The 27,109-nt window shown below is 46.1% G+C and overlaps 1 protein-coding gene across 1 annotated transcript in view; it reads right to left on the bottom strand.

The window, feature by feature from the left end:
* The window catches only part of LOC311106144 (phosphatidylinositol 4,5-bisphosphate 3-kinase catalytic subunit beta isoform-like), a 68,099-nt gene that overhangs the window by 5,661 nt on the left and 35,329 nt on the right, over nt 1-27,109 (bottom strand). Inside the window, exons 3-20 of the mRNA XM_084148471.1 lie at nt 24,219-24,405; nt 21,057-21,285; nt 16,567-16,796; nt 13,824-14,006; nt 11,863-12,030; nt 9,780-9,869; nt 7,752-8,003; nt 7,501-7,597; nt 7,220-7,350; nt 7,048-7,098; nt 5,601-5,789; nt 5,234-5,355; nt 4,922-5,065; nt 4,389-4,488; nt 3,748-3,944; nt 3,466-3,575; nt 3,025-3,103; nt 2,286-2,453 (exon numbers count right to left, since the gene is read on the bottom strand). Of these exons, the coding sequence (XP_084004597.1) occupies nt 2,286-2,453; nt 3,025-3,103; nt 3,466-3,575; nt 3,748-3,944; nt 4,389-4,488; nt 4,922-5,065; nt 5,234-5,355; nt 5,601-5,789; nt 7,048-7,098; nt 7,220-7,350; nt 7,501-7,597; nt 7,752-8,003; nt 9,780-9,869; nt 11,863-12,030; nt 13,824-14,006; nt 16,567-16,796; nt 21,057-21,285; nt 24,219-24,371 (2,693 nt within the window). The 5' untranslated portion in view covers nt 24,372-24,405. The remainder of the gene's footprint in view (nt 1-2,285; nt 2,454-3,024; nt 3,104-3,465; nt 3,576-3,747; nt 3,945-4,388; nt 4,489-4,921; nt 5,066-5,233; nt 5,356-5,600; nt 5,790-7,047; nt 7,099-7,219; nt 7,351-7,500; nt 7,598-7,751; nt 8,004-9,779; nt 9,870-11,862; nt 12,031-13,823; nt 14,007-16,566; nt 16,797-21,056; nt 21,286-24,218; nt 24,406-27,109) is intronic.

Here is a 27,109-nt window from a genome sequence, read left to right as displayed (position 1 = left end):
TTGTCAATGATCTCAAAGCAGCTGGGACCATAGTCACCAAGAAAACAATTGGTAACACACTACGCTGTGAAGGACTGAAATACTGCAGCGCCCGCAAGGTCCCCCTGCTCAAGAAAGCACATATACAGGCCCGTCTGAAGTTTGCCAATGAACATCTGAATGATTCAGAGGAGAACTGGGTGAAAGTGTTGTGGTCAGATGAGACCAAAATCGAGCTCTTTGGCATCAACTCAACTCGCTGTGTTTGGAGGAGGAATGCTGCCTATGACCCCAAGAACACCATCCCCACCGTCAAACATGGAGGTGGAAACATTCTGCTTTGGGGGTGTTTTTCTGCTAAGGGGACAGGACAACTTCACTGCATCAAAGGGACGATGGACGGTGCCATTTACCGCCAAATCTTGGGTGAGAACCTCCTTCCCTCAGCCAGGGCATGACAATGACCCAAAACACACAGCCAAGGCAACAAAGGAGTAGCTCAAGAAGAAGCACATTAAGGTCCTGGAGTGGCCTAGCCAGTCTCCAGACCTTAATCCCATAGAAAATCTGTGTAGGGAGCTTAAGGTTCGAGTTGCCAAACGTCAGCAGCCTCGAAAGCTTAATGACTTGGAGAAGATCTGCAAAGAGGAGTGGGACAAAATCCCTCCTGAGATGTGTGCAAAGCTGGTGGCCAACTACAAGAAACGTCTGACCTCTGTGATTGCTAACAAGGGTTTTGCCACCAAGTACTAAGTCATGTTTTGCAGAGGGATCAAATAATTATTTCCCTCATTAAAATGCAAATCAATTTTTTTTTACATGCGTTTTTCTGGATTTTTTTGTTGTTATTCTATCTCTCACTGTTCAAATAAACCTACCATTAAAATTATAGACAGATCATGTCTTTGTCAGTGGGCAAACGTACAAAATCAGCAGGGGATCAAATACTTTTTTCCCCTCACGGTAGCTCTATTTGGTAAAAGACCAAGTCCATATTATGGCAAGAACAACTCAAATAAGCAAAGAGAAAAGACAGTCCATCATTACTTTAAGACATGAAGGTCAGTCAATACGGAAAATGTCAAGAACTTTGAAAATGTCTTTAAGTGCAGTCGCAAAAACCATCAAGGCCTATGATAAAACTGGCTCTCATGAGGACCGCCACAGGAAAGGAAGATCCAGAGTTACCTCTGTGCAGAGGATAAGTTCATTAGAGTTACCAGCCTCAGAAATTGCAGCCCAAATAAATGCTTCACAGAGTTCAAGTCACAGACACATCTCAACATCAACTATTCAGAAGAGACTGCGAGAATCAGGCCTTCATGGTCGAATTGCTGCAAAGAAACCACTACTAAAGGACACCAATAATAAGAAGAGACTTGCTTGGGCCAAGAAACACTAGTAATGGACATTAGACCGGTGGAAATCTGTCCCTCTGAGTCCAAATTGGAGATTTTTGGTTCCAACCGCTGTGTCTTTGTGAGACGCAGAGTAGGTGAACGGATGATCTCCGCATGTGTAGTTCCCACCGTGAAGCATGGAGGAGGAGGTGTGATGGTGTGGGGGTGCTTTGCTGGTGACACTGTCTGTGATTTATTTAGAATTCAAGGCACACTTAACCAGCATGACTACCACAGCATTCTGCAGCGATACACCATCCCATCTGGTTTGCGCTTAGTGGGACTATCATTTGTTTTTCAACAGGACACTGACCCAACACACCTCCAGGCTGTGTAAGGGCTATTTGACCAAGAAGGAGAGTGATGGAGTGCTGCATCAGATGACCTGGCCTCCACAATCAACCGACCTCAACCCAATTGAGATTGTTTGGGATGAGTTGGATCGCAGAGTGAAGGAAAAGCAGCCAACAAGTGCTCAGCATATGTGGGAACTCCTTCAAGACTGTTGGAAAAGCATTCTTGGTGAAGCTGGTTGAGAGAATGCCAAGAGTGTGCAAAGCTGTCATCAAGGCAAAGGGTGGCAACTTTGAAGAATCTAAAATATATGTTGATTTGTTTAACACTTTTTTGGTTACTATATGATTCCATATGTGTTATTTCATAGTTTTGATGTCTTCACTATTATTCTACAATGTAGAAAATAGTAAAGATAAAGGAAAACCTTTGAATGAGTAGGTGTGTCCAAACTTGTGACTGGTACTGTACATCCAGTATGCTTACATATCTATGAAATAGGTCAGTAATACACATTTTTTATATTCACCATCTATAACTTTTTGAAAGTCACATTGAGAAAGAGCCCTGGTGTAAGAAACAAACAAACCCGTTGGCCAAGTGTGGTCTTACCCAGAGTTCTTCTCTTTGAGCCAGTTGAGTAGCGCATCCTTGTTGAAGGCTGCGGCGGCCGCCACATTGCTGCTGGTCAGCTGGATGTTGGCGATGGTATCCGCCGACGACACCACCTCGATCAGCCCTGACCGGTCCCCAGTCGCTAGGCAACCGTAAGGCACGATTCTGCACAGACACATTTTGTTCCAATTAATCATCATCAACACCATTGAGATGCATCCTATAATTTTCTCCATTATTTTTCCTTTCCCCCGCTCTCTCAGCACGTGACCAAAATGTACGCATGATTACACTCCAAACACCACCACATAGTGAGTTTATTATCCTCACCATCATCATCATCATCCTCTCTGCAGAGCTCCCTCTCCTCTCTGAACCCTTGTCCCTGTAACCTAACGGCCTGCCCCCCAGCTCAACTGTCAAAACAATCCCACAAACTGCTCAGCTCCAGATGTGTCAGACTGTGTGTGTCTGTGTATGTTAGAGTATTAGAGCGAGCGCTAGTGTGTGTGGATTTGATTAGGATGAGAAGCGGGGTAGTGTGTGTGTGATGCTGGGGGTATGGATGTGGGGGGGTTAGAGGTCAGGCTAGCAGGGGGTGATTAAGCCCCCCCCCCCCCCCCCCCCCCCAACACAGCTTCCCCTTCCCTACAGAGAGCAGGAACAAACAAGCCTTACTGACACAGAGTCCGCCTGAGGGGACACACACACACCCCTTTTATATTAATATACACACCTAAGGTCCAGATTGGCCTCCTTCCATAGCAGGTCCATCAACCTCAAGATCTGCAGTGTCAACATGTCTTGTCTCAGGTCTGGAGAGAGAAATGAGTGTAACACCATTAGTCTTTCATTCATACTTCCATCTTCAATCACCTTCCATAATACACATCCCTCCATCTTGACCTCACTATTCTTCCCTCACTCTCCTCTACCCCTGAACTTTAGTGATCTTACATTTCCTCTTAGAGGCAGGTAGCCTAGCAGTTAAGGGCGTTGGGCCAGTAACCGAAAGGTCGCTGGTTCGAATCCCTGAGCTGACTAGGTGAAAAATCTGTTGATGTGTCCTTGAGCAAGGCACTTAAACCTAATTGCTCATGTAAGTCGCTCTGGATAAGAGCGTCTGCTAAATGACTAAAATGTAAATCTAAATGTTAGATCCACCTCCCCCTCGTACCGTCTCCATTCTTGAAGATGATTCCCAGGGTGTCTCCCCCCAGCAGCTTGTTGTTGTAGACGATCCACAGAGGCTTCATCTTAGAGTCCATGTACCGACACTTCTCCACACTGGGAGGAGGGGAGAGCATGGAGGAGGGGAGAGAGAAATAGGGGGAGAAATGTGAAAAAGTGAAAAATAGAGCAAGAAGAAGAACGAGGGAAAAAAGGAGTCAAATCAAAGTCGTCCACCCACATCACCCTCTAACCCCTTAGACCTAACTCTCTCCCCCCTGGCCCTTACTTGATTCCAGAGAGCAGGACGCTGGGGTTGAGAGGGGAGTGCAGGTCAGAGAGGGTCTCTGTGTAGCCACTCTGTCTCAGACAGGTCATCATGGCCTCCTTGGTGAGCATGGCCTCCTTGGTCTTACTGCGGGCGTTCTTGATGGTGCCCAGCTTGATCAGCTCATTTACAGACTTCAGCTTGCTCAGAGCCTCCACCTATAGGGAGAGAAGGGGCGTAATGTTATTACAACATAGAAGCAACGTGATGTAATAATGAAATAATGATGAGATTACACCACAGATATATGCTGTATTTATGCACTATAATGCAATTGCCTTTCAAATACGACACGGATGCTACGCATGACAGCATGGGCTTCCTGAAACATCCCACAGTGTGGTAGCTAACTCCAAAACAGGAAGGAGAGGAGGGATGGACAGCAGTGGACAGGAAGCGGGTAGAGGTCAGAGGTTAGAGGTCAGGCTGCTGTCATCTGACTTCTTTATAAATAACCCCATTCTGAACTGACAGAGGAAACTATAGAATTAGAGGTGTTGACAGAATTAGACGTATGTAGTGATTCATTCACAGCTTAAGGTTGGAGTCAGGGCGTGTGTGTGTGTGCGTGCATGCGCGAGTGTGTGTGTTGGGGTCCTTACCTGTTTCTTCAGGACCTCAATGTGAGGGATGCTGCCGCGACAGTAGGCCTCCAGAATGAGAGAGAACTGGACAGAGACGACTGGCATGTGCATCTCTGACCTGCAGGGGGCAGCACAGTCACCATAAAGTTACAGTCATGCCTGGGGTGGGTTAACGCACATCACATCACACACCACCAACAAATACAGCCTGTATAGAGGAAAATGTATTTTGGTTCTTTGCACACATGCTCTTTCTCTTTCATATGCACACACACACACCCTTACACACACAAACACACACAAACACACACCCTTACAAACACACACCCTTACAAACACACACCCTTACACACACACACACACACACACAAACACCCTTACAGACACAAACACACACCCTTACAAACACACACCCTTACACACCCTTACAAACACACACCCTTACACACACAAACACACACCCTTACAGACACACAAACACACACCCTTACAGACACACAAACACACACCCTTACACACTTTCATGTACACACCACGTCTCCCTCTCTCACCTGAGATGCCAGAAGAGGAAGTGTCCTATGTTGCGGTTGCACTGGGCTCTGTTCAGCAGGAAGCGGGTGAGCGCACAGTCATAGTAGGGTTCATAACGTAACACCTGGACCAGCTGGAGCAGGTACTGAGACAACTCCTCATCACTGGGGGGGGGGGGGGGGGGGGGGGGGGGGGGAGAGGGAAGAGGGGGTGAGAGGAAGAGGGGGTGAGAGGAAGAGAGAGGGGGAGATGGGCGGTGATAAAGTCATTACAACAGTAAGTGAACTAGGAATAGGTATGTGTGAGTGTGTCTGCGAGCATGTGTAGACTACCTCATGTCCCTCAGGCAGCCCACGGCGTACTCTCTGACGTACTGGTCTGGGTAGTTAAAGTCCAGCAGCTCCAGAGCATCCCTGGGACTCAGCTTGGGCCAGATCTGCAGCAAGGCCTGGAGCTGAGAGACAGAGATCATTCACTATGATTACTAACCAATACAGGAGCACAGCAGATCTTTGAAGGGGAATGATGAGGGGCATAGTGGTATGGGCTAGGGGTCCATTTAGAGTCTGACCATTGAGGCACACTCACAGACAATGTCATCGGACTGGTTAGAATAGTTTATTTCCCTGGAGAAGGAATTTATTGTTGTTACAGAACACTGTCAATACACAGGCCATGTTCATGTGTCACAGTGTGTACCTGGGCCATGTCCTCATGTTTGCTCCACTTGACGGAGAGCAGCAGTTTGGGCAGTGACTGGGGGAAGTTCTCCATGCAGTCGTAGCGTAGTGTCCAGATGAGGTCCTTCTCGTTCTCACACAGCTGGGACAGAGGGTCCCTCTCCATGATCTCCTTCAGCTCAATGTGGAACTTCTTACCGCCTCGGCCCTGTGGGGAAACAGCAGGGGTGGTTAGTCACCACTAGGTGGCAGCAGAGGTTAAGAAATCACATTATGTACAGAGAAGTAGCATGGGGTGTTAAAGGTAGATGTTACCATTAACCACAGATCTGGAATCAGAGTACACTGCATGTAAACAATTCGATCTTGTCTCATCGCTGCAACTCCCCAATGGGCTTGGGAGGCGAAGGTCGCGTCATGCGTCCTCCGAAACATGACCCGCCAAACCGCGTTTCTTAACACCCGCCCGCTTAACCCGGAAGCCAGCTGGACCAATGTGTCAGAGGAAACACCGTTCAACTGACGACCGAAGTCAGCCTGCAGGCGCCCGGCCCGCCACAAGGAGTCGCTAGAGCGCGATGAGCCAAGTAAAGCCCCCCAGCCAAACCCTCCCCTAACCCAGACAACGATGGGCCAATTGTGCGCCGCCCTATTGGACTCCCGATCATGGCCGGTTGTGATACAGCCCGAGATCGAACCCGGGTCTGTAGTGACGCCTCTAGCACTGCGATGCAGTGCCTTAGACTGCTGCGCCACTCGGGAGTCCCCTGCATGTAATCCTATCCCCCATTAGAGAGATAAAAATAGATCTGTACTTGCATGCATGTTTGATTGCTTTATGGATCAACAATGAAACATTGTTAGTCGACACACAGAATAAGAGCGTGAAGCTTGAGACCGTACGAAAACCTCCATCATACACACACATCTCCCTGCAAGGGGCATGTTTTGGCAAGCCCTCTGCGTCACATGGTGTTACGTAACTATCTGTGTCCTGTCCCACAGGGTCTTTAGGATGGTTGACGTGTGTGTGTGTATGTGTGTGTGCGCGTGTGGCACGTGGAACAGGAGGGCTGATCTTAGCCTCAGATTCCTCAGAGAGACACTATTGTGACAGTGCAACATCTTGGATCAGGATCAGAACTGACTGGGTTGCCCTGGAAACCAGTCACAGCAATATCCTTCCTCCCCTCTGACACATTTGGTGTCTGTCTTTCTGTCCTAGAAATGCTTGCACCATGCCTGGCGCCTGCTGCTCTGGAGTAAAGGGAGCGCTTGTGTGTGATGGAAGGGGTACGTATGTATGTATGTGTGTAAGTGTTTGTGTGTGATGGAAGGGGTACGTATGTATGTATGTGTGTAAGTATTTGTGTGTGATGGAAGGGGTACGTATGTATGTATGTGTGTAAGTGTTTGCGTGTGTCTAGGTATGTGTGTGTTTGAGTGGTTGGAACTCACGACAGTACCATAGGCGAGCAGTCACTTGACCCAGCGATCTCTGCAGCTTTCTCCAGAATCTGCAGGGGTAGATCACACACATCCATATCAGTGGTAGAAATATTTCATAATGACAACCATGTTTGAATACGTCAGTGTGTGTGTGTGTGTGTGTGTGTGTGTGTGTGTGTGTGTCCTCACCTTGTCGAAGGGGGGGAATACGATGGGTTGAGGGTTGTAGTTAGGGAGGTGGATGTGGAGTGCTGTAGCGTTCTCAGTGTACGGGTTGGTCTGGATGGTTCCTATGGGGTTCAGCATCTCTTCAAGTTCATCTGGGGAACACACAGAAAAATCACTCATACATGCCACTAACATTTTGTGTACAAGTATGAAGGTGAGTTTCAGAAATGTGTGTGTAGGTGTGAGTGTGTGTAGGTTCATTCAATTGTTTGTAAAGTGAATGAGGGTGTGTATGTGCTCACCAGGAAAGGAAGACCAGCTGTGAAGGATGATATCTCCAGTCTTCAGCTGTCCTTTATAGTCAAACACCATGGTGTTCACCCAGGCTACAGGGTAGTGCTGCAGAGAGACGGAGAGAGAGAGAGGGAGAGTGAGAAGAAGAGAGAGCGAGAGCAAAAGAGGGGACAGAGATAAATATAAAGTGTCTGTGTGTGTGTGTGTGTGTGTGTGTGTGTGTGTGCGCGCATGTCTGTGCTTTGTGTGTGTGTTATACCACTTTGCCGGCCTTGCGGATGGTCTGGTACTTGTTGATGTGGGAGTTCTTGGTGGACTTCTGCTTCTTGACCTTGTCCATGACGGCGTAGACGGCAAAGCATAGGCGGGTCATGCGCGGCAGGTCGCTCACGGCGATGTCGAACTCTAGCGTGCGGTTCCACACGTGTTCCGTGTGTCCGCTGCTCTCGCTGCTCACCGCTGGCTTACACAGCAGCTCTGTGCCGTGGAACAAGCCTGCACGCACCTGGACCTGAAGAGAGAGAGGAGAGGGGAAGGGGGTTTAGTTAATCATAATAGGGTCAAAGTGTAGAGCTAACAGTGCTCTACTGCCCATGGGTAATAACTACACTACCAGGCAAAAGTTTGGACACACCAACTCATTCAAGGGTTTTTCTTTATTTTTACTATGTTTTACATTGTAGAATAATAGTGAAGACATCAAAACTATGAAATAACACATATGGAATCATGTAGTAACCATAAAAGTGTTGAACAAATCAAAATATATTTTATATTTGAGATTCTTCAAAGTAGCCACCCTTTGCCTTGATGACAGCTTTGCACACTCTTGGCATTCTCTCAACCAGCTTCATGAGGTAGTCACCTGGAATACATTTCAATTAACAGGTGTGCCTTCTTAAAAGTTAATTTGTGGAATTTCTTTCCTTCTTAATGCGTTTGAGCCAATCAGTTGTGTTGAGACAAGGTAGGGGGGCATACAGAAGATAGCCTTATTTAGTAAAACACATTTACATTTTAGTCATTTACCAAGTCCATATTATGGCAAGAACAGCTCAACTAAGCAAAGAGAAACGACAGTCCATCATTACTTTAAGACATGAAGGTCAGTCAATACCGAAAATGTCAAGAACTTTGAAAGTTTCTTCAAGTGCAGTCACAAAAACCATCAAGCGTTATGATGAAACTGGCTCTCATGAGGACTGCCACAGGAATGGAAGACCCAGCGTTATCTCTGCTGCAGAGGATAAGTTCATTAGAGTTACCAGCCTCAGAAATTGCAGCCCAAATAAATGCTTCACAGAGTTCAAGTCACAGACACATCTCAACATCAACTGTTCATAGGAGACTGCGTGAATCAGGCCTTCATGGTCGAATTGCTGCAAAGAAACCACTACTAAAGGACACCAATAATAAGAAGAGACCTGCTTGGGCCAAGAAACACGAGCAATGGACATGAGACCGGTGGAAATTTGTCCTTTGGTCTGGAGTCCAAATATGAGATTTTTGGTTCCAACCGCTGTGTCTTTGTAAGATGCGGTGTGGGTGAACGGATGATCACCGCATGTGTAGTTCCCACCGTAAAGCATGGAGGAGGAGGTGTTATGGTGTGGGGGTGCTCTGCTGGTGACACGGTCTGTGATTTATTTAGAATTCAAGGCACACTTAACCAGCATGGCTACCACAGCATTCGGCAGCGATACGCCATCCCACCTGGTTTGGGCTTAGTGGGACATTTGTTTTTCAACAAGACAATGATCCAACACACCTCCAGGCTGTGTAAGGGCTATTTGACCAAGAAGGAGAGTGATGGAGTGCTGCATCAGATGACCTGGCCTCCACAATCACCCAACCTCAACCCAATGAAATGGTTTGGGATGAGTCGGACGGCAGAGTGAAGGAAAAGCAGACAACAAGTGCTCAGCATATGTGGGAACTCCTTCAAGACTGTTGGAAAAGCATTCCAGGTGAAGCTGGTTGAGAGAATGCCAAGAGTGTTCAAAGCTGTCATGAAGGCAAAGGGTGGCTATTTGAATAATCTCAAATATAAAATATATTTTGATTTGTTTAACACTTTTTTGGTTACTACATGATTCAATGTGTTATTTCCTAGTTTTGATGTCTTCACTATTATTCTACAATGTAGAAAATAGTAAAAATATAGAAAAACCCTTGAATGAGTAGGTGTGTCCAAACTTTTGACTGGTACTGTACATCTCAGTGCAAACACAAAAAAATGCAACAAAAATTCCAGGTTTGCTATCAAGTAATCATCATCAGTGGTTACCTTTGCCGTCTCCTCAGCGTTCACCTTGCTGCCTTTGATTAGGACGATCTTATACTGGGTGGACACCTCCCATACACACGTCTGCACTTGCTAGAGAGAGAGAGAGAGAGAGAAGAAGAGCAACAGAGGAAAGAGAGAAGGAGAGGAACAGAGGGAGAGGAACAGAGGGAAGAGGAGAGAGAGGGAGAGGAACAGAGGGAAGAGGAGAGAGAGAAGGACAGGAACAGAGGGAAGAGGAGAGAGAGGGAGAGGAACGGAGGGAAGAGGAGAGAGAGGGAGAGGAACGGAGGGAAGAGGAGAGAGAGGGAGAGGAACAGAGGGAAGAGGAGAGAGAAGGAGAGGAACAGAGGGAAGAGGAGAGAGAGGGAGAGGAACAGAGGGAAGAGGAAGAGGAAGCAGAGGTAAGAGGAGAGAGAGAAGGAGAGGAACAGAGGGAAGAGGAGAGAGAAGGACAGGAACAGAGGGAAGAGGAGAGAGAGGGAGAGGAACAGAGGGAAGAGGAGAGAGAGGGAGAGGAACAGAGGGAAGAGGAAGAGGAAGCAGAGGTAAGAGGAGAGAGAGAAGGAGAGGAACAGAGGGAAGAGGAGAGAGAGAGGGAGAGGAACAGAGGGAGAGGAACAGAGGGAAGAGGAGAGAGAGGGAGAGGAACAGAGGGAAGAGGAGAGAGAGGGAGAGGAACAGAGGGAAGAGGAGAGAGAGGGAGAGGAACAGAGGGAAGAGGAGAGAGAGGGAGAGGAACAGAGGGAAGAGGAGAGAGAGGGAGAGGAACAGAGGGAAGAGGAGAGAGAGAAGGACAGGAACAGAGGGAAGAGGAGAGAGAGGGAGAGGAACAGAGGGAAGAGGAGAGAGAGGGAGAGGAACAGAGGGAAGAGGAGAGAGGGAAGGAGAGGAACAGAGGGAAGAGGAGAGCGAGGAAGAGGAACAGAGGGAAGAGGAGAGAGGAGAGAGCGGAAGAGGAACAGAGGGAAGAGGAGAGAGAGGAAGAGGAACAGAGGGAAGAGGAGAGAGAGGGAGAGGAACAGAGGGAAGAGGAGAGAGAGGGAGAGGAACAGAGGGAAGAGGAGAGAGGGAAGGACAGGAACAGAGGGAAGAGGAGAGAGAGGGAGAGGAACAGAGGGAAGAGGAGAGAGAGGGAGAGGAACAGAGGGAAGAGGAGAGAGAGAAGGACAGGAACAGAGGGAAGAGGAGAGGAGGAAGTGAGGTGAGGAAAGAGAGCGAGAGGAGAGAAATATTTTCATGAGTAAGCAAGAAGAACGGTATAATTTACTGTAGGAATAACACACACACACACTGAAGGGTGAGTCAAACTGTTGTCAAGCAGAGTAGATTTGCGAAGGTCAGCACAGCAGGAAAAACACTCCACATGACTGGCCGTCAGCTACAGCCCACAAACATGAATAAGCAGCACGCTTCCTGTGTGTGTGTGTGTCTAAACGAAAGTGTGCTTTTGTAAGTGTGTTGTTGTGTGTGTAAACAAGAGTGTTTTTGAATGTAAGAGTGGGTACTGTGTATCAGTGTGTGTATTTAGGTGAGTGTCTATGCAACATGTATATTTTTGTAATGTCTGACTCGAGTACACCACCACAAGAACAGTCTGTCCTTCGCTCAACCTCTCCTCACTACCTAGAACAATCCTCTACCCTCCCGGAGAGCTGCTGGGTATACAGGCTTGTTGTGCTTGAAGCCCTACTCACTTCTCCTTCTGTCAATGGTCCAACTACCACAAGACATCACTGTCTGACCAACATCTTTCTTCTTTTCAGATCAGATGCAGTCTTGTTGATGTTGACATTTAGTTGTAATGATTGACATTTGAAGCATTGATTGACAGGTGTCATTTACTGTCCAATGTCACCTGTCACTGTGGGATGTAGTCGTCGTGGTACCAGGCAATTAAGCCCTAATGAGCAATTAAAACTGCATGAGCCAATTAAACTGCACACCGACCTTTAGAACCAGACGAAACGTCAGAATGACGTCAGAGTGCACCTGCTAAGAGCAGCTAGCAATGTCTGGAGATAATAAAAGGCTCACAAACGCATACATGCACCTCACACACACACACACACAGAGTGTGACTGACCGAGGGTCCCCTCCTCTTGGGGGGCAGAGGTAAGGGGGGGTTGGAGCTCTTGCGGTTGACCACAGCTCCGATGGCAGAGATCTCCTTCTCGAACATGGTCTGGACCGTGCTGACCTGGACCAGGGTCAGGTGGGGACACTCCTTAGCCTGGAGACAGGCTTTGATGTACTGGGTCAGAGAGGAGAGGAGGTGTTAACACACAGAGAGTACTATTCTGTATGCCGTCTTTGGTACACACACACATCCAAATGGACATTTTGTAATTAGGGTTGAGTGCCTTCCGCTCAAGTCACAGACAGGTTTTTCACATAGTGAAATCGAAATTCGAACCAGAGACCTTTCAGTTACTGGCCCAATGCTCTTAACCGCTAGGCTACCTGCCGCCCCTTACAAATGTGAATGGTGCGTACACACACACACACACACACACACACACACACACACACACACACACACAGAGAGAGAGAGAGATATCACACAAGCCTATATGTTCTGAAGAGAGGACAGAAAAGGTACACAAACTGAGGAGGGATGAGAGAAGAAATCAGACGCACACAGACAGATAGAATGTAACCCATACCTAATGTACAGACAGATAGAATGTAACCCATACCTAATGTACAGACAGATAGAATGTAACCCATACCTAATGTACAGACAGATAGAATGTAACCCATACCTAATGTACAGACAGATAAAATGTAACCCATACCTAATGTACAGACAGATAGAATGTAACCCATACCTTATGTACAGACAGATAGAATGTAACCCATACCTAATACGCAGACAGATAGAATGTAACCCATATCTAATGCGCAGACAGATAGAATATAACCCATACCTAATGCACAGACAGATAGAATGTAACCCATACCTAATGTACAGACAGATAGAATGTAACCCATACCTAATGTACAGACAGATATAATGTAACCCATACCTAATGTACAGACAGATAGAATGTAACCCATATCTAATGCGCAGACAGATAGAATGTAACCCATACCTAATGCGCAGACAGATAGAATGTAACCCATATCTAATGCGCAGACAGATAGAATGTAACCCATACCTAATGCGCAGACAGATAGAATGTAACCCATATCCAATGCGCAGACAGATAGAATGTAACCCATATCCAATGCGCAGACAGATAGAATGTAACCCATATCTAATGCACAGACAGATAGAATGTAACCCATATCTAATGCACAGACAGATAGAATGTAACCCATATCTAATGCACAGACAGATAGAATGTAACCCATATCTAATGTACAGACAGATAGAATGTAACCCATATCTAATGTACAGACAGATAGAATGTAACACATATCTAATGTACAGACATGACGTATGTGGATCAGATGGTTCCTGGATCGAAACACTTTTCCGGGAACGAGAGCAAATGGGACCGGACCCTTTTCTACAGGGCGTAATAGTCAGTCTGCTTCATCACACACACACACACACACACACACTCATACACAGATGGATTCAGTCATACACACATACCAGGTCTGTGAGTAACAGTAATGTGTTCCAGGAAGACAGTGTTATTAATGAGGCGTTATTAGGACATCAGTCAGATGACCGTTCCTGGATCACTGAGTCTCGTATATGGCTAAACACAAGGAGACATTCCTCAACCCTAACCTGACCGCTCCCTACACACGCTCTGACCTTGGAACATTAACCGTTACGGTCGAAGAGAGTTTACTAGTTATGACATTAATCATTAAGGAATGGTTGAGATAAACAAGGTCATTTTCAGAGGAGAGTTGAGGTCAGCACTGCACAGAAACTCTAGAGGGTAAGAGACTGAGAAAGGGAGCAGTTTGATGGTAAGAAAGCACTCTACAGAGGGTTTGGGGGTTAAATGTTAAGGGGTCACAGGGCATCATTAGGGTCCCTTTGCACTGTATGCACTGAGGTTTAGCCTAAGAGTAAGGGGTCACCTTGTACTGTATGAGGGGGTGGTCTCCACAGAGGAACTCCAGCTTATCGCTGACCCTCAGAACGTACTGCTCTGCCTGGCGTCCGTCCTCCTCTGGGCCGTGGGTCATCAGCCATTTCCTCACAGCCTGTTCCATCAGCTCAGTGGGACTGGTGCTGGGGCACACCTTCAGACTGGCTGTGTCCTGGATGGAGAGAACATTACCATCAACACAACACAGAGACAGACAGAGACCAGAGAAATGGTGTGGTGCACTTCATGTTCTATATTGCAAAGTGAAATCTCAAAGATAGCGAGGAGAGAGGGTGAAAAATAGTAAAATAACGTTAGAGGGGGGAATATAGATTAGGCTTAACACACAATCCCAGCCAGACACCGAAGGCTTACAGAGCATTCAGACAGAGAAACACACACCCCTACCCGACCTGCCTTGCAGCCTGGCGCCCAACCTGGTCATGAGGGCACAGCCTTCACCCACTCACAATGCCATGACAACCAGCTGCTGCACATCACCATGGTGACACAGACCAGAGTGGTCAAGTTCCAAATAGAGCGGTAATAATTATTGAAATTATTTCACACTTTCTTTCCAGCCAAGACATTACGACTATGGTAACTATGGGTACTTTCAGGTAATTGCCTCAAATAAAATGGTAACTATAGCACCTTGTAGCTTCAAGTGAACGACTGCTGTTTTACAATGTAATGTCCAAGTAAATATAATGTAAACAGGTAGTAAAATAAGGGTTTGATATAACAGAGTCAACTGAAAATCAGGCCAACCAACCAATGGAGTTAACAAGACTCTAGACAATAAAAAGGTCCACTTCCTGTGCCTAATGTGGACTCCTAAATAACACACTGACTTCCTGCCTCCATCCACCTGGACAGAACACAGATGGTAAGGGTTTGGGCCATGTACTGTGCAGTGGGCTAGTGACCCTAGCGTGTGTTGCATGTGTGTGTTGATCTGAGCTGATCTGTTGGCATGCCACCGAATCTACACACACTTATTTCAGATAAAGAGGGGTTGATAGTGAGAGGGGTGTGTGTGTGTGTGTGTGTGAGTGATTGGGGGAGAGAGAGAGGTATAAAGAGAGAGGGAGTGGGAGAGAGAGAGAGGGAGGGGGAAGGGAGAGCGGGAGGGGGGGGAAGGGAGAGCGGGAGGGAGGGGAGAGCGAGAGAGAGGGTGGAGGAGGGGAGAGAGGGAGGGAGGGGAGAGAGAGGGAGGGAGGGGAGAGAGAGGGGGGGAGGGGAGAGAGAGGGGGGGAGGGGAGAGAGAGGGAGGGAGGGAGGTAGGGAGGGGGGATGAGAAAGGGAGGGAGGGGGGATGAGAAAGGGAGGGAGGAGAAAGGAGAGAGTGGGGGAGAAAGAGGGATGTGTTCAATCAGTGGAGAGGCCCTTTGGGTAGGAGCGTGACAGACAGCCAACTGTCACATGACCAAGTCCTATTAACAAACAGCCAACTGTCACATGACCAGGTCCTATTAGGGGCCAGCCAACTGTCACATGACCAGGTCCTATTAACAAACAGCCAACTGTCACATGACCAGGTCCTATTAGGGGCCAGCCAACTGTCATATGACCAGGTCCTATTAACAGACAGCCAACTGTCACATGACCAGGTCCTATTAGGGGCCAGCCAACTGTCATATGACCAGGTCCTATTAACAGACAGCCAACTGTCACATGACCAGGTCCTATTAGGGGCCAGCCAACTGTCATATGACCAGGTCCTATTAACAGACAGCCAACTGTCACATGACCAGGTCCTATTAACAGACAGCCAACTGTCACATGACCAGGTACTATTAGGGGCCAGCCAACAGAGGAGATAAGAGAGGGGAGAATATATGTGTGAGAGAGTTTGTTTACTAGTCTGTAGCCTACAGAGTATACCAAACATTAGGAACACCTTCCTAATATTGAGTTGCACCCCCCTGCTTCCCACAGTTGTGTCAAGTTGGCTGGATATCCTTTGGGTGTTGGACCATTCTTGATACACATGGGACACTGTTGAACGTTAAAAACCCAGCAGCATTGCAATTCTTGACACAAACCGGTGCCACTGGCACCTACTACCACACCCCGTTCAAAGGCATTTAAATATTTTGGCTTGCCCATTCACCCTCTGAATGGCACACATACCCAATCCATATCTCAATTGTCTCCAGGCTTAAAAATCCTTCTTTAACGCATCTCCTCCCCTTCATATACACTGATTGAAGTGCATTTAACAAGTGACATCAATAAGGGATCATAGCTTTCACCTGGATTCACCTGGTCAGTCTACGTCATGGAAAGAGCAGGAGTTCTTAATGTTTTGTATACTCAGTGTCTGTCCGCATACTGTTGTATGTATATGATAACTACTGATGACAGCCGAGGGTGTGTAGTATTGTAAATGGAGACTGCTGATTGATGACAGCCAAGGGTGTGTAGTATTGTAAATGATGACTGCTGATTGATGACAGCCGAGGGTGTGTAGTATTGTAAATGATGACTGCTGATTGATGACAGCCGAGGGTGTGTAGTATTGTAAATGATGACTGCTGATTGATGACAGCCGAGGGTGTGTAGTATTGTAAATGATGACTACTGACTGATGACAGCCAGGGGTGTGTAGTATTGTAAATGATGACTAGTAGAAGAGAGCGATAATGGTCCTATTGTTGGTTATATTTTGCTTTGTGTAAGTATTTCTGGTAGGACATATTGTGCTCTCAGTGTGTACAGACAGGTACCTGGGACTGGTCAAAATGCATGGTGACTTTGAGGCTGGCCTCGGCCTGTTTGTCGTTGACACCGTCTGTGGCTCCTCCCCCTGGCTCCAGCTGTGGAGAGAAGCAGGCCTGCAGCCACTCGCTCCATGTCATCAGCTGTACCCGCTGCATCTTCTCCTCGCTGATACGGAACATCTTACTGCGGAAGTCCTTCACCTCCTGGTCCTGGAGAGCATCCAGCTCGTGGAGACCTGTGAATGGTTCGTGAAGCTTCATAAGCTCTTCATAAACACTTTATAAGCACTGCATAACGACTTTTGCAGGTGATAAGGAGTGCATAAAAAGGCCACAAGAGGTTTTACAACATTTGACACCAAAGATGTATTTTATCGATAGTGTTCCGTTTGTGAACACCTGTGAGCAGTCATTAAGCTTTATAAGCACGGTGTAACAGGTTCATAAGAGGTTAAACGCAACACCACAATGACATAAGCACTAAAGCATGTGAAAAACCAGAGTATAACCTCTGCATGAGTGGGTCTAACGGCACTGCATTAAAAGGCATTACCATTCATGTTTAATGCACTCCCTCTGTGACTGACACATACCTGGCGTGGTAACATTTATGTTTATGAGGGATTACAAATGACAATTCAATCTCAAGAGTGTTGAACTCTAACCTACTGTTTTCACTGAAATACAACGTTCACTGGGTATAAAATCTAGATCCTGAATTCATTATATCTACTAATTGAACAGAGCTTGGTATTTTGGGGCCGTAGAATGCTTTGGATGATAAAAAACACATGTTGACATTTAAAACCATTAAACATTCATATGACCCTCAGCTCTCAGAGGATGCCTCTGGACTGCATTATTAGCTTGTGTGTGTGTGTGTGTGTGTGTGTGTGTGCGGGCTTTTCAGTGTGTGGGTGTGTGGCTAGCCAGCGCCTGAGGTCTGTTTTGAGTACCGCTTACTGACAAAAGCCTTTTACAGATCACATCTGACAAAATTGGAGCCAAGAGGGAAAATATCAATATGGGATAAGTCTCCTTCAATTACTATCACTGACCGACTCCCTCTCTGAACAGGCCTGGTTGGCCAGCAGCCTGGAGGACCTCCATAGACCCCCCTACCATCTCTGTCCCCACACAGCCTCAGGCCAACATGACGCTGTGTGTGTGTGTGTGTGTGTGTGTGTGTGTGTGTGTGTGTGTGTGTGTGTGTGTGTATACACACGTATACCTATGTGCATATATGGCTGAGTGAGAGAGAGAGTTTGTAAGTGAGACTTAGTGTGTGTGTGTGTGTGTGTGTGTGTGTGTGTGTGTGTGTGTGTGTGTGTGTTTAACAGTGGTGCGCGGGTCAGCTGTTTGTTCACCCACACCCGCATTTGCTAATAACCCATCCGCAACTGTTGGACTATATGTGAACTAAATAAACACCTGTATGAAGACTAAATAAACCCTTGCTCAACAGAATAATGTCATAGATCAATAGATTGAATGCTTCAAACCAGTTGATGTCGGTAAAGTTCTGTCATTTTTGCGAAGCAAAGACGTTTAGGGGCTGGGGAGAAAATACAATCATGCAAAACAATGCTAAATGTCCAAATAACATTCAATTTGACCGTTGTAAGGAAAAAGAAAGCTGTGAAAATGACCCAATGTGTTTCTGATAAGATTTCAGTTTGGATGCATATTTTATGTGGTTGAAATACTGTACTATCAGCTTTTATGATGAAGATAGCACCTCTACAGATGGTATCTGAGTATTGCATTCTCTCAAGATGCAGAAATAAATAAATCACATTTCTTCACTCCTGTTCCCAAGTTAAAATGTTGCCTACATTTGGTGTATCATTTTACTGCAAGAAATGCTTCATTCTGCAGGAGTTAATATTAATGCTGTGTGAGCAGTTATAGAGCTACAGTCAGTGTCCAGATTTCAGTTTCCATTTAACCCATCTAAACAGTAGGCTACAGTTCCCTTGACATGCCATAGGCCTATTTGAAGTCCCTGTCTTGTGACTGTTGAATTTGTACAGAACATAGCCGGCACTGCTATCATCCTCTTATAATACTTCACCAAATCATTTCCAAACATTACATTTCTGGCCCTCCCTTCTCTTTATTTTTAACTCTCCTTTCGCAGCTTTCGTCTTATTGAATTAAACTTCGACAATGTCCTTTTTGCCGTCTGTGTATTGATGTTAACTTTTTCTGCCCATTCCCAAAAGCATTATTTGGCGATTGGCTGTGTAGACTATTTGGCGCGTGTACAGTTAAGTCCTAAAGCTTAGGCTCATGCACTAATACCCAAATAGCCTAAAATAATTAAATAAACATCTCAATGTAGCATATAGATAGATATAAATTGCATTTACATTTATGGATTTTTAAGATTGTTTCTCTTTATTCAACCTGCCCTTCAGCCACACAATATTTATTGACCTTTAATGACCCTAAAACCTTCTGCCCCGCGTATATAACTGCAGGGACTGCGGGTTATGAGTCAACCGACGCATCAATAGTGTGTTAGCGTGCATGCATATACAGTACCAGTCAAAAGTTTGGACACACCTACTCATTCAAGGGTTTTTCTTTATTTTTACTATTTTCTACATTGTAGAATAATAGTGAAGACATCAGAACTATGAAATAACACATATGGAATCATGTAGTAACCAAAAAAGTGTTAAACAAAACAAAATATATTTTATATTTGAGATTCTTCAAATAGCCACCCTTTGCCTTGATGACATCTTTGCACACGCTTGGCATTCTCTCAACCAGCTTCATGAGGTAGTCACCTGGAATGCATTTCAATTAACAGTTGTGCCTTGCTAAAAGTTAATTTGTGGAATTTCTTTCCTTCTTAATGCGTTTGAGCCAATCAGTTGTGTTGTGACAAGAACTTTGTAAGTTTCTTCAAGTGCAGTCGCAAAAACCATCAAGCGCTATGATGAAACTGGCTCTCATGAGGACCGCCACAGGAAAGGAAGACCAAGAGTTACCTCTGCTGCAGAGGATAAGTTCATTAGAGTTACCAGCCTCAGAAATTGCAGCCCAAATAAATGCTTCACAGAGTTCAAGTCACAGACACATCTCAACATCAACTGTTCAGAGGAGACTGCGGGAATCAGGCCTTCATGGTCGAATTGCTGAAAAGAAACCTCTACTAAAGGACACCAATAAGAAGAAGAGACTTGCTTGGGCCAAGAAACACGAGCAATGGACATTAGACCGGTGGAAATCTGTCCTTTGGTCTGATGAGTCCAAATTTGAGATTTTTGGTTCCAACCGCCGTGTCTTTGTGAGACTCAGAGTAGGTGAACAGATGATCTCCGCATATGTGGTTCCCACCTTGAAGCATGGAGGAGGTGGTGTGATGGTGCTTTGCTGATTACACTGTCTGTGATTTATTTAGAATTCAAGGCACACTTAACCAGCATGGCTACCACAGCATTCTGCAGCGATACACCATCCCATCTGGTTTGCGCTTAGAGGGACTATCATTTGTTTTTCAACAGGATAATGACTCAACACACCTCCAGGCTGTGTAAGGGCTATTTGACCAAGAAGGAGAGGGATGGAGTGTTGCATCAGATGACCTGGCCTCCACAATCACCCGATCTCAACCCAATTGAGATGGTTTGGGATGAGTTGGACCGCAGAGTGAAGGAAAAGGAGCCAACAAGTGCTCAGCATATGTGGGAACTCCTTCAAGACTGTTGGAAAAGCATTCCAGGTGAAGCTGGTTGAGAGAATGCCAAGAGTGTGCAACGCTGTCATCAAGGCAAAGGGTACCTACTTTGAAGAATCTAAAATATATTTTGATTTGTTTAACACTTTTTTGGTTACTACATGATTCCATATGTGTTATTTCATAGTTCTGATGTCTTCATTATTATTCTACAATGTAGAAAATAGTAAAAATAAAGAAAAACCCTTGAATGAGTAGGTGTCTCCATACTTTTGACTGGTACTGTATGTGTGCAAGCATATTTCTGTTTGTGTGTATTAACTCAATAGATTGACCGTTCCACCCTGGGGCTTTATCTTCCCTACCATTACAGTGGTGGTCTGGCTTGCCTCCTCCACTCAGCACAGCATCTTATCACCATCACAGATAATAGTGAGTGACGGATGATGCAACAGACATCAGGAGCCTGTCTATTCTAACCAGATTGTTTTCTATCCGACGGGCCTGACTTCAGCTGATACTGGGATGATGACATGAGACATCTGAAGACAAGACTCAGATCTGACCGCCAAGGCAAAGCGGATATGAATATACTGGAGACAGAGATTAAACTGTGGTGCTGTGTCTGAGGAGTATGTGTGTGTGTGTGTGTGTGTGTGTGTGTGTGTGTGTGTGTGTGTGTGTGTGTGTGTGTGTGTGTGTGAGTGATCACTGTCTAGGAGCATCTCTACTCTGTTTAAACCACAGGTCACATAGGTCAAACATCAGTGTGGAGGTCTACTGTTACTGTGTGTGAGTGTGTCACCTTTTCCGATGAGCACGCCGATCTTGGAGTCGAGCAGGCGTTCGGCGCGGCCACAGTTGCGTGTGACCAGTTTGAGCATGGGCCAGAAGGGCCTGACATCACAGAGGCGCCTGGTCTCATCCTCCAGCTCCTCGTGCACCGCTGCCTGGTTCACACACTCAAACATGTGGCCCTCCATCTCCCCCAGAGACGGGAACAGGGGGTACGACTGGGCCTGCTTCCATAGGAGCTATGAGGAAGGAGGAGGTGGGGGATAACACAGTTATTACAAAAACTATGGCAAGACAAGTTGACACAATCTACCTGTATGATCACGGGCTACACAGAGACAGGCTCAGCCTCTACAATACACGATCTACAATAACAAGTGGAACCTCAATTATTAGCCAATAGCATCATGACTAACATCACAATAATCCAGATTCTAAAGCCAACAGTAGTTCTAAGAATCATCACGACTGAAATGCTAAGAACCAAATGGTTGAACAACAACCATATGATGTCATATGATGACAGGGAAACAAACATTACACAGGTCCTGAATAGACCAATCAGGACATGAATCTTACTTCTACAAACCAATCAGGACATGAATCATGTCCCGTTGTGTGTGTGTGTGTGTGTGTGTGTGTGTTTGAGGCTAAAGGGCACTAAGAAGAGAAACATGGGGACAGACTTGTAGACAAGGAGTCATGTCAACTCTCCTCCCTTCAGACAAACAACTTGAGCCTCTTGCCACAACATTCTTTCGTCATTACCAACTTACTGACCACAACATCAGACCAAGTCCCCTCAAAGTATAGACCTTCTTTAGAGGCTAAAACAAAATCCTCCCGGTATTCAACTTTTTCTGCATCATAGATTGGATTACTGTTTACTACTTGGCTATACTACGTTCACATGACAAATAATTGCTTTTACTTAACAAATCGGTTGTTATTATCCGTGGTGTGACATCTAATTATCTGTCACATTTCACCACCATGCTATTTGTAGCCATCCTGAGACCACATGACTACTACTGTTATTCTCTAAAATGACACTCCCTCTTGGAAGCCAGCACCTTTAAGCAACAGGATAACAGCCTCACTTAAGAGACATTTTATTGAACTTTGCCATTTCCTTCAACGTTATCTTTTGAATATATATATATTTTTACATTCAGTTTGTTTTTTATTTCATGCACATTGGATGGCTATGCAAGGTCACAACAATGTATTTTTCCCTAAACCAACACTTATTGAGTACAAGTCACAACGGTTCCTGTGCTGTTGGCTAGTCGAGGATGAATATCAGAGCATATTTCCTTATATTATAATAGAAAGTGAAAGACAAGGTATTCTAATGGAGGCTGTGTGTCATTGTGCCCCTAATAAATGTCCTGCCCACGTTCTGTCTGAGCAGGGGCGACATCTTTATTCTCCACCCAGCCACTGTGTTGTCTATAAATCAGTGTCTGGGTGAGGTTTAACGTTGTTAGCTGGCTGGCAGGCCTTCCGTCTGGAGACTACTCTCCTCCTAAACATCTTTAGTTGGGGAAATAAATACATCTGCTGCTGGTCTACCTGAGTGAGTCTCTCTGTCTGTCTCTCTGTCTGTCTCTCTGTCTCTGTCTCTGTCTCTGTCTCTCTCTCTCACTCTCTCTCTCTCTCTCACTCTCTCTCTCACTCTCACTCTCACTCTCACTCTCTCTCTCTCTCACTCTCTCTCTCACTCTCTCTCTCACTCTCACACACAACCGCATAACTGCAAGACAGATCACAAGTCATTGAGTCTGTTAGTTCTGTTTTATAGACATATGAAAAGCAGAGAGACAAACAAACACTTTGTGAATTGGAGTGATAGGTTACTCCTCATTAGGAACACTGGAGCCAGGGGTGCAGAGAAACAGACATTGTTCACACTCACAGAACAAACGTCTTAACAACTCCAGGTGCTATTCAACGAAGACTGTCTGAGGAAAACATGGTATGTCTCTGTGTGTCTCTATGTGTGTGTGTCTCTACGTGTGTGTGTCTCTACGTGTGTGTGAGTGTGTGTCTCTACGTGTGTGTGTGTGTCTCTACGTGTGTGTGTATCTCTACGTGTGTGTGTGTGTGTCTCTACGTGTGTCTCTACGTGTGTGTGTCTCTACGTGTGTGTGTGTGTCTCTCTACGTGTGTGTGTGTCTCTCTACGTGTTTGTGTGTGTGTGTGTGTGTGTGTGTGTGTGTGTGTGTCAGAAAGTGTCTCAGACTGGAGGAAAACACCAGCAGGGAGAGGGTCACAGGAAGAGGTTCAGCAGGAGGGATCTCACCACAGGAAAAAAATAACTACCATCCTCCAAAGTATTTACATCTTAAACTAAAACTAAAAACATTAAAAAACATTAATTGTGACTGAAATATGACACCTTCCATGACGGTAAAGACTACAGTGCATTGTTACATTGCTGACCTTTGGCCTCCATCCCACCCCACCTCTACCCACTAGCCGGGTCATGCATGATGTCATAGCATATTTGCATGCCGTGAGTGCAGCTCAGAGACAAACAAATCACACCAGCCGCCAGCTGTGTCATAACACCCATTAGAGAGCGTCTGTCTGGACTGGAGAGGAGACGACAGTCTATAGCAGCCTACAGCGTGTTCTAGTTATTATGATGGCCTTTTACAATGTCTCAGAAGCAGAACTTCAGCCAGGCAGTACCCAGAGTCATTCATTAAAACAATCCTAACCAATCTGCGTAATGTTAAACTAATAAATGTTGTAAACTAATGTTTATGGGTTTGATTCTAATTGAAGAGATAAAACAGCCTGACATGTTGAAGAGGATGTAGGACTGGCCATGCAATGTGGATATAAATTCATATCATCATAATTGTACTGAATTGTCATGATAACAATAAGAACGATAAATAAAAACACTGAGATGCACAGTAGGCCCATCATAGGCCTCTCCGCTATACTTTCCAATGCTGATCTAAATTGATTTACCTGCTGTCTGAAATGATTCACCTTAAGCTATAGGCACTCATCATTTGCAAAAAAATATTTCATGTAATTCAACTTCACACACACACACCACCTACCCCCACAAACTCCACTGACACACACGACACAAACCTACTCCCCCCCCCCCCCATACCTACTCAAACCTACCCCCTGTTCCCCTCTCTCCTACCAGTTTGATGTGTTGTATGGTGGCCTCTCTGGGGACGTCCATCTGGATGTAGATGCCGGTGGGTAACAGGAAGTCCACAGTGACCAGGTCCTCTCCAGACAGCTGGGAGTGGGCCGCCCACATGTCCAGGAGGTCTGTCATGGCGGGAGGCATAGCAGGGACCAACACCCAGCTCAACCATAAGGACCTGGGAAGAGGAAAGATGATCGTTAGGGAGAGTAACCATGAACTGCTGAAGTACTACACAACTGCATGGCACACAACTCAGACTTCTTCCAATTCCTATCGTCCTATTGAGATGTAGCCATAGTATGATGCCCTTTACTGATGACTAAAGGTTGGGCGGTGTCTGGCTAAGGAGACTAATACTCCATCTTCACCCCCAGGGGGAGCCCTGTATAACAGACAGACAGACTGGCCATGGTTGGGTGAGCGCCAGCCCTCAGAGGAATGCCCACTAAGCAAACACAGGAACAAAAGGTCACCAACCCCTCCCCTCACCCCTGACAACATGCCCTGGTTCCCCCCCCTCGCCTGGACCTGAGGCCGTTGCCAAGGCAATTATCAAGTAAACGGGGAGTCAAGGTAAATTTAGCTGCCATTTCTCAAATCCTCCTGTGAATGTGCAATGACGGAAGTTAGTATGGGACTGGAGTTGGCAGGTTTTCAAAATTCCCTTCGAAAATATAACGTGATGTTTCGGGTTTTAGGAGGTGGTTCAAGTGCCACCACCCCAACCAACACACACACACACACACACACACACACACACACACACACACACAACAGTAAGTGCTTCAGCAGCTTCGGTAAAGAAACACATGTCTCCCAGTTTCCATTCTGGCTCAGTTTCACCAAAATAGACCATCCACACTCGCAGTTGCTTTTCTGTAATGATCTATTCCTGAAGAGCATGTGTTTAAGTGCTCCAGCAGGCCACAGTTCAATCTCCATTTTGGCTCAATAACAGCAGGCCATTAAATCCAGCAGCAGCCCCATTGTCTCTAATGGTGTTAAGTGCTTGTGTCCATTTTGGCTCTGCAGCGAGTACAGTATCATGGCCCATTTGGAGCCACCATCTTGGCCACTTAACATGATCAGCTATGCAGATACAACTGCTCTTTGACTGCCGTTCAACACTCTGAACTAGAACTAGGCCGTTCTCTCTTAAAGGGACTGTACAATTACTAAGCCACCAAGACAGGGCTAAGTAAACACACTAAACACACACACACACACACCCATTGGTAAGTGGTGGAACTAAGCACTAGAGCTGGGACGATAAACCCAAAATTGTTGTCACCGACCATAACAATCACTTATCGCAGGCATTCTGCTGATATTGTTCATTATGATAAGTAGCCTATACTAGAGAAATGTGAAGTTTGAAATGAAATAAGTTTGTTGATATGGGTGATTGTTAATTGGACAATTGATGGTACACCATCAAACTTGTAGTAGTAGTTTAAAGGATCATTTAAAAAAAACTGTGGTGCACATTCATGTTATAAACTGTGGTGCACATTCATGTTATAAACTGTGGTGCACATTCATGTTATAAACTGTGGTGCACATTCATGTTATAAACTGTGGTGCACATTCATGTTATAAACTGTGGTGCACATTCATGTTATAAACTGTGGTGCACATTCATGTTATAAACTGTGGTGCACATTCATGTTATAAACTGTGGTGCACATTCATGTTATAAACTGTGGTGCACATTCATGTTATAAACGTATCATTCCATTTATCGTTATCACATAAATTCAGGCAATTTATGGTAACATGGATTTTTGTCCATATGACCCAGCTCTACTAAGCACCTCGTCAAACGTGCAGTTGAACGCCTGTCTCAGACAAACAATGCAGGAAGCCAGAGAGTGACATCACGGAGCAGCCCAGTTACATACATGAAAGGAAACATGACACCACAGTGCGTCTGTCTGACGCAGTCACAACTAACACACACTGGATATCAGTAGAATGGCGGCAATTACAATGGGTGTGCTTTCATGTGATGGTACAGCGACATACTATGGCATGGATGGAGCTGCCTGGCATGTCTACCACACACATACACCTCCCCAGGTGATCAGGGTTACCAGGTGCATGATGGAAGCCAGCCAGAGGTCTGATTCTGGGTCAGGTTTCACAGGGAGAGGGAGGGAGGGGGTTCTGGTGTGAGAACAGAGGACAGGCCTGGGGGGAGGGGGTTCTGGTGTGAGAACAGAGGACAGGCCTGGGAGGAGGGGGTTCTGGTGTGAGAACAGAGGACAGGCCTGGGGGGAGGGGGTTCTGGTGTGAGAACAGAGGACAGGCCTGGGGGGAGGGGGTTCTGGTGTGAGAACAGAGGACAGGCCTGGGGGGAGGGGGTTCTGGTGTGAGAACAGAGGACAGGCCTGGGGGGAGGGGGTTCTGGTGTGAGAACAGAGGACAGGCCTGGGGGGAGGGGGTTCTGGTGTGAGAACAGAGGACAGGCCTGGGGGGAGGGGGTTCTGGTGTGAGAACAGAGGACAGGCCTGGGGGGAGGGGGTTCTGGTGTGAGAACAGAGGACAGGCCTGGGGGGAGGGGGTTCTGGTGTGAGAACAGAGGACAGGCCTGGGGGGAGGGGGTTCTGGTGTGAGAACAGAGGACAGGCCTGGGGGGAACGATGGGTAAATTAAAGTGTGTCAGAGCATTGGTGTATGTGTGCATGGCATGCCCTAGCCTTTTGGTTGGCAGGCCTGTCATGCCAAAAAGTATCGCCCCCGCGTCACAATGGGATTCCATAAACTATTAGCGTCCGTTGCTATATCAACGGTGTGGATGACCTAATTCGCAGAATTTTAGAGATCATTGCAGCAAAAATTACATTTTCATCCCCACTATGTAAACAAAGCTGATTTGT

The sequence above is a fragment of the Coregonus lavaretus genome (genome assembly GCF_964263955.1).
Source record: "Coregonus lavaretus genome assembly, chromosome: 30".
In the NCBI taxonomy this organism is placed as follows: domain Eukaryota; kingdom Metazoa; phylum Chordata; class Actinopteri; order Salmoniformes; family Salmonidae; genus Coregonus; species Coregonus lavaretus.
The sequence above is the reverse complement of the archived record's forward strand: the minus strand, read 5'-3'. Positions and strand labels throughout refer to the sequence as shown.